This window comes from Protomyctophum bolini (assembly GCF_963924005.1).
Source record: "Protomyctophum bolini genome assembly, chromosome: 16".
NCBI lineage: Eukaryota > Metazoa > Chordata > Actinopteri > Myctophiformes > Myctophidae > Protomyctophum > Protomyctophum bolini.
The window spans coordinates 14,572,648-14,586,341 of NC_137877.1; the positions used below are offsets into that span (position 1 = coordinate 14,572,648).

The 13,694-nt window shown below is 43.4% G+C and overlaps 1 protein-coding gene across 14 annotated transcripts in view; it reads left to right on the plus strand.

Annotated features, from left to right (window-relative positions):
* The first annotated feature begins 265 nt into the window (after positions 1 to 265).
* The window catches only part of LOC308331047 (mitogen-activated protein kinase kinase kinase kinase 4-like), a 132,785-nt gene continuing 119,356 nt past the window's right edge, over positions 266 to 13,694 (plus strand). For all 14 annotated transcript variants that reach the window (XM_080786151.1, XM_080786157.1, XM_080786162.1 and 11 more), the window contains exons 1-2: positions 266 to 609; positions 950 to 1,015. In XM_080786151.1, coding sequence (XP_080642277.1) covers positions 553 to 609; positions 950 to 1,015 — 123 coding nt within the window. In that variant the 5' untranslated portion in view covers positions 266 to 552. The remainder of the gene's footprint in view (positions 610 to 949; positions 1,016 to 13,694) is intronic.

Below are 13,694 nucleotides of genomic sequence, written 5' to 3' on the forward strand. Positions count from 1 at the left end.
AGAATGAGAGAGAGAGAGAAAGAGAGAGAGAGGGGGGGGGGCGACTGGGAGAGAGAGATATGACCACACACTGTAAAATCGTGAAGGTCCCTTAAGGTTCCATCAGGTGTACACTGCTGCCTCAGAGTTAAATTAACACTCAGGATTTCACAGTGAATAGAGAGAGAGCACTCAGGGAGGGAGAGAGAGGGAGAGGGAGGGGGAGAGCGAGAGAGAGAGGCAGGGCTGTGGCAGCAGCAGCACAGTGTAGCAGCAGCAGCAGCAGCTCACTAAGCTCAGCTCGGTGTGTCGGTTAGGTTAGGTATGGAGGAGTAGCAGCAGTCGACCCACCCGGGTTACTTCATACAGCAACGTTGGGGAGTATACTATACAGAGAAAAAAACGCGCCTTGGATGAAACTATCTCTCGTGGGGAATCAACGAACGACCTCTCATAACGATGAGATTCTGCCCTGTTGTTGTTGACGTTGCGAGCGGACGTTCGGCTTGTTGAGGAGCGGGGAGACCAGAGCGACAACACCGCAAATTCTATTTATTATTATTGGGTGGAAAAATGGCGAACGATTCTCCGGCTAAAAGTCTGGTGGACATAGACCTCGCATCGTTGCGGGTGAGTGAGTGAGTGAGTGCCGTGTGGGTGTTTGTTCTCAAAGGAAAAGCTGTTTGATTCGGTGCAGAGAAAAGACGCCAAGAAAAACGTCTAGCAAAAAAAACCCAATGTTCGTTGGGCCATTATTGTTGACAGACACGTACAATCCCATGGTGTTTTCTTTGTCTTATAATAATGCGCTGGCATGTGAGAAGATGGGGCGCAAAGCAAGCAAACCGCCGCCCTCACTTTGACTTGCAGCACACATAAATTATAATTATTATTCTGGTATTAACAACGGGCTCGTGTTATTTGCCAACCGTTTGACCCCACATCATTTGTCACTTTGCATTTTATTCAGGATCCCGCTGGGATTTTCGAACTGGTGGAAGTGGTCGGCAATGGCACCTATGGACAAGTCTACAAGGTTGGTCCGAGCGTTCCTATATCCCTCTGTGTTGTTGGTGTATTGACTGTATATTGAAGCCTATATTCATATAGTTATGGGTTGTTGTTGTTAGCTGCTTGTACAGGCAGCAGTTGTTGTCAGCAAGCGACACCGCCATGCGGTGGAGTAGCCTATAACATGATAATGAGATCTCGACTCTTTGGACTTGATATCTCGGATTGCTTTTTTCGCTTTGCAGTGCACTGTCCAATGTGATTATATATTGGCAATCAGCTTCTTTCTTTTCTTTTCAAGCTCACCCAATTCAGTTTTTCCCCCCAGTATCACAAAACATAAATTCTTACATAGAGATCAGATGAGAGCATCACATTTAACAAGCGCATGTTAATCGTTTGCCCATGCTGACCGACTTGTAGGCTAGAGCAGTTTACAGTACATGCGCCATTGAGTGTGGGTGGTGGTCGCGTTTAATTTTTTTTCACATTTATAATTAGGCCGGTTTTTAGCGACCGAGTGAAATGTTCGTGGCCGAGACTGTAAACGTGTCAATAAGCTTGTTTTTAATTCAGATAATGTATAAATGTACAGTTATACACACGCCGGATAAAGGACTGTGGAAATGACATCATTCTGGTTATAACGGACATACCGGTATTGCCACTGCCACTACACGCCCATGTGGAGGGGCTGGCTGGCGGCACTGGCACAGCTGTCTGTGTGTGGGGAAATTTTGTGCACAGCCACACACAGCATACTGTAGCCCTAAATATAAGCCAAATAGCCAATCAATGTCATGTATATATATATTTGTCCGTTGTCTGTCTGTACCCCCCCCCTATAGTAGTATATTATATTCAGACTGTGTGCTTTCCTGTCTTGACGTGAATCCCTACATTTTCCCTACAGTTTGAATGTAATTGATTGTCAGCAGATGTATAGGCCTATAAAAAAAGCGTGCCGTGTGTATAGCACAAGCTTATAGAAATCATGTGGTTGACCGTGTGCCTCCCTCGACCAGTCTTTACTCTTTAGCCCAGATTTCATCTCCGTTCCACCGGCTGAGCATTGAGCAGCTAGGCTACATCACATCCTGTTGTGGGGAGGCTTCAGATCCCATAGACCAGCTGGTCGGGGCTGTGATTTGCCTGTTTGGTTGTCAGGACTGGAGGCAACAAACTATAGTTGGACTAAGCATAACATGGTTTACACAAATACATCGAATATATATATATATATATATATATATATATATATATATATATATATATATATATTATGTGAGTTTGAAACTCATTCCTATAGGGTAAACTACTACTTAAATTATTGTTCATGTGTGTGAGTGCATTGGACGCAATGGAAACAAGGCAGCAAGGCCTTTCTTCGGTACTGTAATCCTTTTGGACCAAAATGCTTGACTGTGCTGTTTTGCATTTTTACATTATCTAATAAAATATTAAAAACTAGTTTCATACAGTTAATGGAGTTGAGGAGGCATCATTCAAAGTCTCATAGACTAGGCTGTTTTAGTTTTTCTCATTGCAGCTGCTGTCCCCACTAGTGCAGTTTTATACAATAATTGATGGGGATGTATGGCTGTGATTTATGCAGTTATTAAAAAACTATTAGGTCATTTTGTCAAAAGTGAACGGTTACCGTGACAACCGATTGCCAAGTTGCAATTGGTCATCTCTCTGGGGTATGGGATGTAGTATGCTGTTGCCTGGTAAAAATGGGAGGCAAGGAGGTATGTAGCTTTATCATGTCCAGACTTGTTCTGTGCACGAGTTCAGATGTCACTTCACCCTTTATCTTTATGGCCGAAATGATGGCGGATGGATGCAGTTCATGCCATGTTATTTTGTTCTACATTTTAGACCAGTAGTTCTCAAACTTCTTCATGGAAAGGATCCCCAAATTATTATATTTTGCCATGGATTCCCATCTGAAATTGTTTCTTGCCAGGGATAACAGTGTTTGAAGATATTTTGAATAATATATATTTTGAATAATGTTGACTTCTGGGGGTCCCTGGCAGGGACTGTACATTAATTCCCATACATTTCCACGACGCGATCACTATGCAACACCAACAAGCTCGCCGATCTGTGATGGAGATCCTTTGATCGCAATAAAACAGGGGAGCTTATTTTCACCATAGTGTGCAGAATGCCACTCTTATTTTATTTCATGTACTAGTTGTTTGTCCTGCACCTGGGACCCCATGACCTTTGAGTCTGACCCATTTTGATCTTGACACCCAAGAGGTGATTAACAACGTCATGAGAGAAAATCAAACATGCACCAGCTGTGCTGGTCCTGTAGCAGCTGTAGGAGTTTAATGTACCTCAGATCAGACCCCTGGTTTGGCCTCCACTGAATCTCGCTTGTCGTCATACTTCTATATTACACAAACAAACCACATTCAAGAAAGTGGACGCCATAGTGTACATGCATGCTTCTCGGCTATATATAGCTGGACAGAGACAAGTGTCACGTCAAATCATCTCTTCCAGATGCCCACAGTGGGTTGGGAAGGCATCCCCTATGGTCAGCTTTTGACTAGTCGTTAGAATGGTGTGTGTGTGGAAATGTTGGATGCAAAGAAAATGATCTTATTTAAGTGGAGGTAGCGATGAGGACTGATGCGTGTAGGTGTTGATTGGGAATGGATTGATGTTACGTATGACCCCGGGCGGGAGCAACACTATTTGAAAAACGACTCCGTTCCTCTGTCAAACCCAGGGCTTTAAAAAGGCTTTTCTGTGCCAAGATAACAGCCACATCAAAAGGTTTCATTAAGAGGAGGAACAAGTGGTTATGGAAATGCTCATAATGCTCGGGAACGCAAATTAACCTTGACATTTTGAGTCTAGCTCCTCAGGATTCTGTGAATCACATCACGTGCCCCAATGTTTGTAGAGAAAGAACAGGCGTCTCTCTCTCTCTCTCTCTCTCTCTCTCTCTCTCTCTCTCTCTCTCTGTGTTCTTTAGGACATTTAGGTTTGCACACTCATGCATGCACACTTGATCCTTTTCCTCCTTGGTTGGGGTTCCCTTCAAATAGCGAATAGCTGAAGAGTGTGACTAATGAGGGGTGCTGCAGCTGTGAGCTCCAACCGACCACAGCTGTTCGGATGGAAAAAGTGTGGAGAGGAGTGGGTGAGGGAGAGAGAGATGGGGTGAGGCAGACTGAGAGAAGGGCTCTAAACCAGGCTCCCATTCACAAAGGTGATTTTGTTTTAGTGGCTTGCCCCGCGGGAACGGCGGGCATGTACGGATCTTAACAGCCTGAACCGCAAAGCCCACAGTCAGCATGTAAAAGTGGGAATCCCCACTAGTACAAATTCTCTGCGGAAATTGTTTAACTCGATTAAGAATTGCTGAGAGGGATTTAATCAACTTCTCTACTTGATTCTACAACTGTCATTGTCAAATTAATTATAATCTTTTTCTTTCTTTTTTTTGGATGAAACAAAGTATTCATGGTTAGCTTATTGTAGGTGCTGTGCTGTACTAGTGGAGGGCAAGGGGGGAAGGCATTTCTAGTTGGATGTGAGGAAGTCGCGGAATTGCGGAAGTCATTCATGTAGAAGTTGGTGGCTTGGCATTGCTTCCCAGATTACAGACAACACTCTTGTTCCTCTCTTTTTGTGCATCTCGTTGCAAAGAGTTGGGCCCATGTGGGACACGAGTCCCACATGGGGACTCGTGTCGAGCGAATCGTGTGTGTTGTCATATAAATTAACTTCTCAGAGGGGCAGCTGGAGTTTGCAATGCAAATGGGCTGCTATATTGATAATATGCTTGCCCTCCAATCTATCCTCCATCCCAGTTAGCGATTTGCTTTAGGACCTGGTTCAGAGGTAACCGAACTAACAATAATGAATGTCGTACTATTATCAATGTAGGCTACATGGATATATACTGTAGATGCATCATTGTAACAACAGAACACTGTCTGGAGAACACATACTCGGCATATTAGATTAACATCCTCAAAGCTCACTGCGAGATGTGTTTTCACCATCTGGACCGTCCGTGCACTGCACAGGAATGTCTTTACAGTGCTGGCATCGTCTTCGCTAATTAATGACATGCCGCTTCCATCATCCAAACAGTGAGCTAAAACTAGCTATAAGTTGGTCCCAGGCCCCAATGCCTCAAATCAATCTATACGTTATGAACATTTTGAAAAGGAGAAACACACTTTTATAATGGCACTACACAGTAAACTCACATGCATCCATTTGTAAAATGAGTGTACACACGGAACCAAATGTACACATTAATAATTTTACAGTGTGTATGTAAATATATCAGCAGCAAAAATCTTTACTAGCTTCTTGACCTAAAACCTAAATCTGTTGTAAACAAACACAAAACCAGCTACTTTGTGGACAAAGAGTTAAGTTTGTCAAAGCAGCGTCTTTGTTCTCTGTTTCCTCACTGGGGTTATGATTGGGAAGATGAGAGTTCTCCATTCCATTGGAGTACAGTAGATGTTACAGTAGGGTGTGGCTACAGTTAGAATGCTGAGGTCTCTCCTCGCTCTGAATCCGCCCCATCAGACTTCCACCCTCCCATGGCAAGAAAGAGTGGCGTGTCGCTAGCTGATGCAACATCTTGTTCCCCGTTGTGATGGACATTTTAAAAAGAAAAATCATCCGGAGTGGGGAAATCACTGTTCTGCATTCACGCAGCAGATGGCTCGTTCAGATGAGCGCCTGGTGGGGAGCTGTTGAACATTTAAAGGGATCACCTCAAAAATGTATTTTTCAGTAGTGCAGCCACTCCAAAAAACAGCAATGTCCGTCTGTCTGTCTAGACTACCAACATTTGACAAAATGGCGCTGTTGAGCTTCACACTGTGCACAGGTGCATGATGGGAAGCAGAGTTTTTAGTGTTAGTGTGACATCAGCACAAAACAGTACAGACTACAGTGTAGCACATACACAGGTGCATGATGAGAGGCAGTACAGTACAGTACAGTACAGTACAGTACAGTACAGTACAGTACAGTACAGTACAGTACAGTACAGTACATTACAGTACAGTACAGTACAGTATTACAGTACTACATAGTCCGGCAGCGACAACCAATAGAGGTACAGGGTTTAGTTCCGACATACTATTGGTTCATACTAACCCTAACCGCAAGGGCGGAAGCAGCACATCGACCTATGTCCGACCGTTGATCCACATGTCGGATCTTTTGTGTGTTGGATCTGCGTGTGCATCCCCAACTAATAGTCCAACAACCAATAGTCCGACACCACAACAGCACCACTCAGTTCAGATGGCTCTGATTTTCTTCCTATCGATTACTCGCCCCACGGACACTTGAATTCAATCAATTCATGGATATCTTTTGGTTTCTGTTGCATTCCTAAGCCAATAATTTGATGACCAGCAATGGTTCCCTATATGGTGACACAAATAGTCTCCTTTGCACATGCACTGGGTGATGCTGGGGTTGAACCGGCAAATGGGAAAACCTCCTGATTCGCAGCCGTACGGCTTCTCTACCCACTCGGCTACTGTCGCCCACGAATCCTGAAGATTGTCTCTTTTTGGTGACGGCGACTTCTACACTACTCCCCACAAGCAAAGTAACACCATTTGTGATGCAAACATCCTGAGTTAACACTCAGGATGTTTGCAATGTATCCCTTATATCCATCCTAGTTTAGTTCCATCTATGATAGGCTATTTATAAGCGTGCCTGCCTACTAGCCCCGCTCAACTAAGAGGAGGAACTGCGAGCCTGTCAAAAGGAATAGGTTCATGCAAAGCTGGCTGGCCAACCTTCCGGCCATTCAAACTGGAATGTTAGTCCTATCTGCCGTGACCTTTCCAAAACAGAGGAAGTATAAAGAACCGCCACGGCCGACAATAACCACCAACACTGTGTGAGAGAACTTTGAATCTGGTGTCCCGATTTTGGGCATGTCATTATTGGTGAAATAATAATAATAATTTATAAAAACCGAATCAAGAATTGTGAAAATAGCAGAGCTAGAAGCTCACGAGATGCTCACAGAGCGATATTGTATGAGGAAATGTATCATGGTGTTTAACACATCTAGTACAGGAAGTGCATCAAAATAGACGCTCCGGGGTGCCAGAGTAGTCGCCAGAGTAGTGATCGCTTTTACTCTGAAAGCCATGAACCGGAAACACTTTCTTAAAAAAATTGACTTGACAAAGTGAGCTCATAATCCCCGATCATCTTACTATATTTATATAAACTCCAAAAAGCGTTCATATTTTGCGGGAGAGACGGATGAGGAGCAGAAATGCAGCGCCAGCATATCGATCCATTCATCACCACGGAGAGCGCCCTGGATGAGGAGATACGAGTCATTCTTTCCGCCGCGCTAACATGGGAGTCAATGACAAGCTAATATTTGCACAGAGCGTTAGCATACGGCAAGCGAAAAGCGAAATGCCAAAAAAAAAAGAAGGAATAATTCTGAATATTATTATCTCGCCCCGTGTCGTTTGGACGTCGCTAGGACGTCCACAGACGTCTAAGGTACCACTCGGTTCTGATCCTTATGACGTTTCCAGACGTGTTTTGTACAGAATGTGTTAAGTGAATAAACACCATTGGCTTCTGTTTCTCATTGTTCCCAATCAAAACCTTTTGATATCAAGTATTTGTCAGACATCTTGAAATGCTCAAGATGTGCATTTACATTGCTTAACCCATTTTGGGCGAGAACCCTTTTTGGTGTTTTAGCTATAATTTAGCTATTGAAAAATAGCAGATCTACAAGCTTGTAGCACGCCACTCGGTGTGCAGACCAATAGGTCTGCTATTTTAGAAAAATCGTGAAAATTATTTTTATTCAGAAAACTGTCAGGATTTAGAAGACATTTGTAGAATCCTTAAATGGGTTAAAGTAATTTTGAATTAGACGGGAAGAGAGATGGGTGGCAGAGAGGAGGCAACTGGGGAGAATGTTTCAAATGGGTGGTTGACGTTGCTATCATGTGAGTTACACACGTGACACGGCCTGCACAGTCAAAATCTTCTGTATTATTCATGTATCCTTCTTTCAATTTGTAACTCTTGAGAGTTTACAGTGGAAACCAATTGGAAGAGTCCATTTGCTTAAATTTGGTTCTATTCGTTAAATGCTGTGAGGATTTTACTGTGTGCCACATTATCTGTTGCCATGTTTGGGGACTGTTGGTCATGCTTATTGTCTGTTCTGGAGGCGGCAGCATTTCTGCAGTATTTGAGGTGTAGGTCACTCACAGTTGTCCTGTGAGGGTTTAGGTCCAGGGAGTGTAGAGTAGCAGACAGAGTAGCGACACACTTTGCTCTCGCCGCAGAGCGGGTGGCTTTGGGCTATAGTTCCAAACATTGCTCCTATGGCTGGAACGATCCCATTGAGATAGAATGTTCACTTCCGCATTCCATTGTTACAATGGGAGTCAACGCTATAGTGTCTCCACTCTCTTAGTATATTACCCTGGTCCAGGGGTGCTGGTGTTAAATGCTACAGGTCCATCACTAGATACTGTTACCTAAGCCCATTCCACGTTCTGCTGTTAATTACCAGCTTGTTTGGGACTCAAAGCCAGCTGTGTCAAACACGCCTTACAACTTAAACAACATGCTGATATTTGGGACCCAGTACCCAATAGCTTAATGAGATGACGATAATGAGTTGAGCAAACTCGTCAATACATGTTATCGAACGTACACACCTCGGTAACGTGAAACGACGTGTTTGACACTAATGCATCCTGCAGAGATTCACCATCAGACATAGGGTATTTTTTGTTATTAATCATCAGAACAAAGCGATTCAGTTTGAACATTGGTGAGGGTTTTCTTAAACAGAAGGTGGGAGAACTTGTGAAAATTGCAGTGCGCGATGGTCCCCAATACACATTATACATAATAGGGCTGCCGTAATTGTCCAAAAATTGGATTCGGATATTCGTTTTAAAAACCCACGTGGATTCGAACAATTCGAGCCATTCGGATTTCGGATTTCAATTCGAGCCAATCGGATTTTTTAATAATTATATTTACACCAATACAACCTGAGACATAACATTTAAGATCGCATTGCTGGCGCAACTCTCTCTCTCTCTCTCCGCGCATTGGTGTTGCTGAAAACTGAGATGGAACGGAACGCATACATTCTCCCTTCTCCAGTAAAACATTTTTCTTAAATGAGCAATCCTACCACACAGCCTTATCAAAACGAGGCACGGAGGCAGTGTTAATTCTGCTGCATTATTATTATCTGTGGACTGTGGGTCTGCTGCCGAGTGCCGACGTTATGAAACTTTTTAGCTGGCTAGCGCTTGCGCTCCGCTGTTATGCTCAAATTAGTGACCCTAAAGAATTCTGAGGCAACACGGCTGGAGACGAGGCAGCCAATCAGAACTGCGCTGCGCTGCGCTGTATAGTCTGTGTTTAGGAAATGATTTATTCTTCAATGTATGCCGTTGTCGGCGTGTCGCGTGGCAAATATAACTAATCTACAAGCTCACAAGTCACAACGCTTACCCATGGCACCGAAAACTACTAATAATAATAAAAAAAAAAAAATGTTTTATTATTATTTTTAATTCGAACCTTAATTTTATATATTCGGTTATTAATTATTATTTTTGATTCGAATCTATATTCGGATATAGAATATTCGTTGGCAGCACTAATACATAACAGGTCGTTTCGAGGAAGCAATCTGATTGGTTGAAACCACTCCACACCTAATCAAAACAAATAATTCAGCTGCTAGGTTCTCCCAGAGCGCAGCATACTCGGTGGCTAGGCTAGCTAGTTTCTTGGGACATTTGTGGTCGTAGTGACTACATCTCATTAAAAAAAAATCTTAGTTTTAAGGGTAACTGTTGTATAATTGGATTATTACACTTGACGCCCTGCAGGCTCGTTCCTGTAGCATCGCAGGCGTGCATTAATGACGTTAAACCACCCCCCGTCGTGTAGCGAACACCATATTCAGCCAAAACACCAGGCCACTCACTCCATTAAATGTTACTGTTTTTATTGAGAAAATAGGACCCTCTCTTTCCACTTCCCCCCTCCGCCCCCCGTCCCACCCAGGCATTCAGGCCCTGAGCCTAGCCCTCCTATCAGCCTGCTGCGAACACAGAGCTGCAGCCAAAGCAGGCCTCTATACTCATTTTAACCACAGTCCAACCCAAAGTAGCTTGACCTAACCCAGCAAACAACCCCCCAGCACTGGCTACTTTGGACTGATCTCCTCACTGTGTGGAATGCAAGGGTTGGGCTGAGTCCACTGGAGGTGTGTGTGTGTGTGTGTGTGTGTGTGTGTGGGGGGGGGGGGGGGGGGGTTGTCAAGCAGGGAAGGGCAGTAGTGGTCATGGAAAAAAAGAGAGCAGATGAGTGCAAAAGAGCAGTCAGTGAGTGCAAGAGGAGGACACAGTAAAATACTGTGGACACAGTAAAATTGTCAGTGCTAATTTACGGGTCCATTTGGTTCCATGCCTCTTGTCTCTTAACCACAAGAACCCTGGTGGGTGACCCTATTCTGGGGCCAACAAAAACATTGCTGATTGGCTATTTCCGCCAAAGGCACTGTCTTGGTGTGTAGACTAGAGGGACATACTGCTAGCAGACATACTACAGAGCCCTGGGGGACCCCATTCCACTGTAAGGTTGACTCCATTTAGGCCTGACGTCTTCTACATCCTGACGGTTTTCTGAAATACATATGTTTCTGTATCAGTGGTGCTCAATATTTCATGTCAAGGACCCCAGAAATGATATGTAATTGGCCACCGACCGACCCCCATCTGAGAATATGTTGTTCCAGGGACCCCCCAGAAGCAAAGATTTGAAAAACGTAGCATGGCACTCGGTGCCGCACTATGAGCTTGTAGATCTGCTATTTTTCAATAGCTAAAGAACATAATGCTTGAGCTGCCATCGCACACATTATTATTATTTTCTTTTTAAATGAGTTAATAGCACAGGCAGACTCTTCACATACTAGAGCATGTCTGAAATAAGTGTAATAAATGCTTAAACATGTAGCTACATAGGTGTATATGTTGATTCCACAGAAGTGAACCTTTCAAGCCTGTTTTCTCAACTCGCTGTTTTCTGCAAGACATTACATTGCCATATCTCCAAAACGGGTGGGTCAAACTGAACAACCAATATGTCAATTTAAAGCTATGATTCCCTGTTTTCATATCACAAAAAACGAAAATTTAAAAAGTTTTTGTAATCACAAATTGCACAGGATAATTATTTCTTTCCAAAAACTTAAATACTTTGATCTTCTGCTATTTCTGCTATTTCTGTATACATATGGCCATTTTTCAACATGAAAAGCGATTGACGATTATGCAGAAATGATAGAGATTATCTCAAATAACTGCGATTAGGCGATTATGTAATAATTGTGACGGGCCTAAGCATCCCTCCGTCTCAGTCTGGGTCACATGACGTACTGAGGCTGTGGGGGGGGGGGGGGGGGGGGGGGGACATGATGCTGAAGCGTCATGGCTGCCTTAATCCCCCGCCATGAGCCGACACACACGCTGTTAAGCAGACGAGGACGTGATGATGAAATATAACGGGACCGGGGGAGGGAGGGAGTGGGAGCCCAGGGACAAAGTAATAGAAAGACTATTTTTGTTTTAACACACAATAGAAGTGTATTAGCGTTTTGTATGCTGCTGTGTTATTAATAACCCCATTCAAATTAGTGCACCAAAGTAAAAAAAGTGTCACATGCAGTTTAATACGGGCTTACTGTTTATTTTTCTTCTGTTTCATGTTATTATTTTCTCAGGGGTGTATTTTAAAAAATCACACCCATGTGAAGCTCATCATACATCCTCCTCGCATTCTGTGATCAGCCAATCAAATCATTATATTCCGTGGTACACACAAAGCTGTGCATAGGAGGGACTAGCGCCCCTAAAAAAAAAAAGCACCTTTCGTGCCGGGCCTCATCCCAACTGTCACCATCGCCTTGGGACTGTAATCTATAATGATCATGGATTTGTATTTGTAAGCAGCAATTTGGAGGCAATTGGACAAGTTGTCTGCTGTGAGACACCTGCCAACCAATGATAAACCCCTACCTTCTCTAAGATAAGATTTCTGCATTAAATTCCGTGTCGGGTTTCCCCTCGTGCCCGATTTACACGTTCATGATTGCGGCGCGTTGTCTGCTTGTAGATCTGCTGATTTCCGGCATGCAACGCCGCTCGAGCAATAAATCGGGCAATGTGCAGACTCCACCTCCACGCCCCCTCAGCACTGCATGCCCTTCTCCCTAAGACCCTTCTTCCCATAGCCCCATGACCTATGACCCCCCCCCCCCCCCCCCCCCCCAAAGCCCTGTGGTCTGGGTGTTAAAGGTCATACCCACTATCTCTGGGTAGTGGGTATTCATTAGGCAGTGCCTAATGAGCAGCTTGTGGCCATGATGCGATTGCCTCTTTCCCCCTCCCCAATAACGGCAACACACACACACACACACTTGAATAGTTCATTCATGACCACATAAATACAGTACAAGCATTCCAACGAGAGACACGCACACGCGCAATGTTCGTGTTTCTTCCCTCGTGTTCTCCAGATTGTCTGAGGAGCAGCAGAAAGCATGAGTGCCTCCCGATAATTATGACAATATAATATTGTTCCTGGAGTCGGCATTCAACTCGTTTGTGGTTAGAGAGAGGAACGAGTGGAAATGGAACCTTCTGAACATGTCCAATCTAATATTCATGAGACACACACACACACACACACACACACACACACACACACACACACACGAGCCCACGGGCTGATCATAATGGGATTAATAAACACAATGGAGAGAGACAGACGGTCTCGGTGGACAATTTGGACCATCTTATGGTCACTCATGTGACAGACACACACACACACACACACACACACACAAGTCGTCATGCTTTGCAGAGGGCAATTTCCACCCATGATGTACTGTATAGTGTATGCATCCACCATTCTTAGCATTTCACTCATTCTTGAGATGAGGGACAAAAGTGGAAAAAACCTGTCCCACACATAAGAGCCTTATTTTATGTAAAAAATAAATTAATTCATAAAAATAAAAGCACTTGCAAAGTTAAGTGTAATACAGTTGTGTATTATTATGCCCTTAATTTCATTATAATTGTTTTCATATTCCATCTGAATTAGTTAAAAGTAGGCCCTGTACCCAAAAAGGCCTGTATTTAGCCTGTCCCCAGCAAGTGGCCACAATTTCAAACTGCCAAAAAAGTGTCTAATACTGTCACAATCACATAAATATACATACTAAATTAAAGTAGATTGTCAACAACATAGCAAATAATATACACAGTTAATTTTAATTTATATTTTCTATTAAATATCTCATATCAAATGTTCGTCCCACGTCTCCGTCAACTCCGTCAGGTTTTTTTAAAAGTCTTAAATTAATCAGAAAATATTGTCGACAGATTTAGCCTGAAGACTCCTTTTCCAAGTCCCATTTATATTTGTTGCAACAGCACTGTACCTGGTTTGACAAGCATTCAATTGTTTGATATTTTAAACAAACAATGTTGATAACAATGTGGTCACAGCTTTTACATGTCAACTCCGTCTGCACATTTTTATGATCTTTGTTAAGAATTCCAAAATAATGTTTATTATTTTAGTTTAGGGGTTAGGTT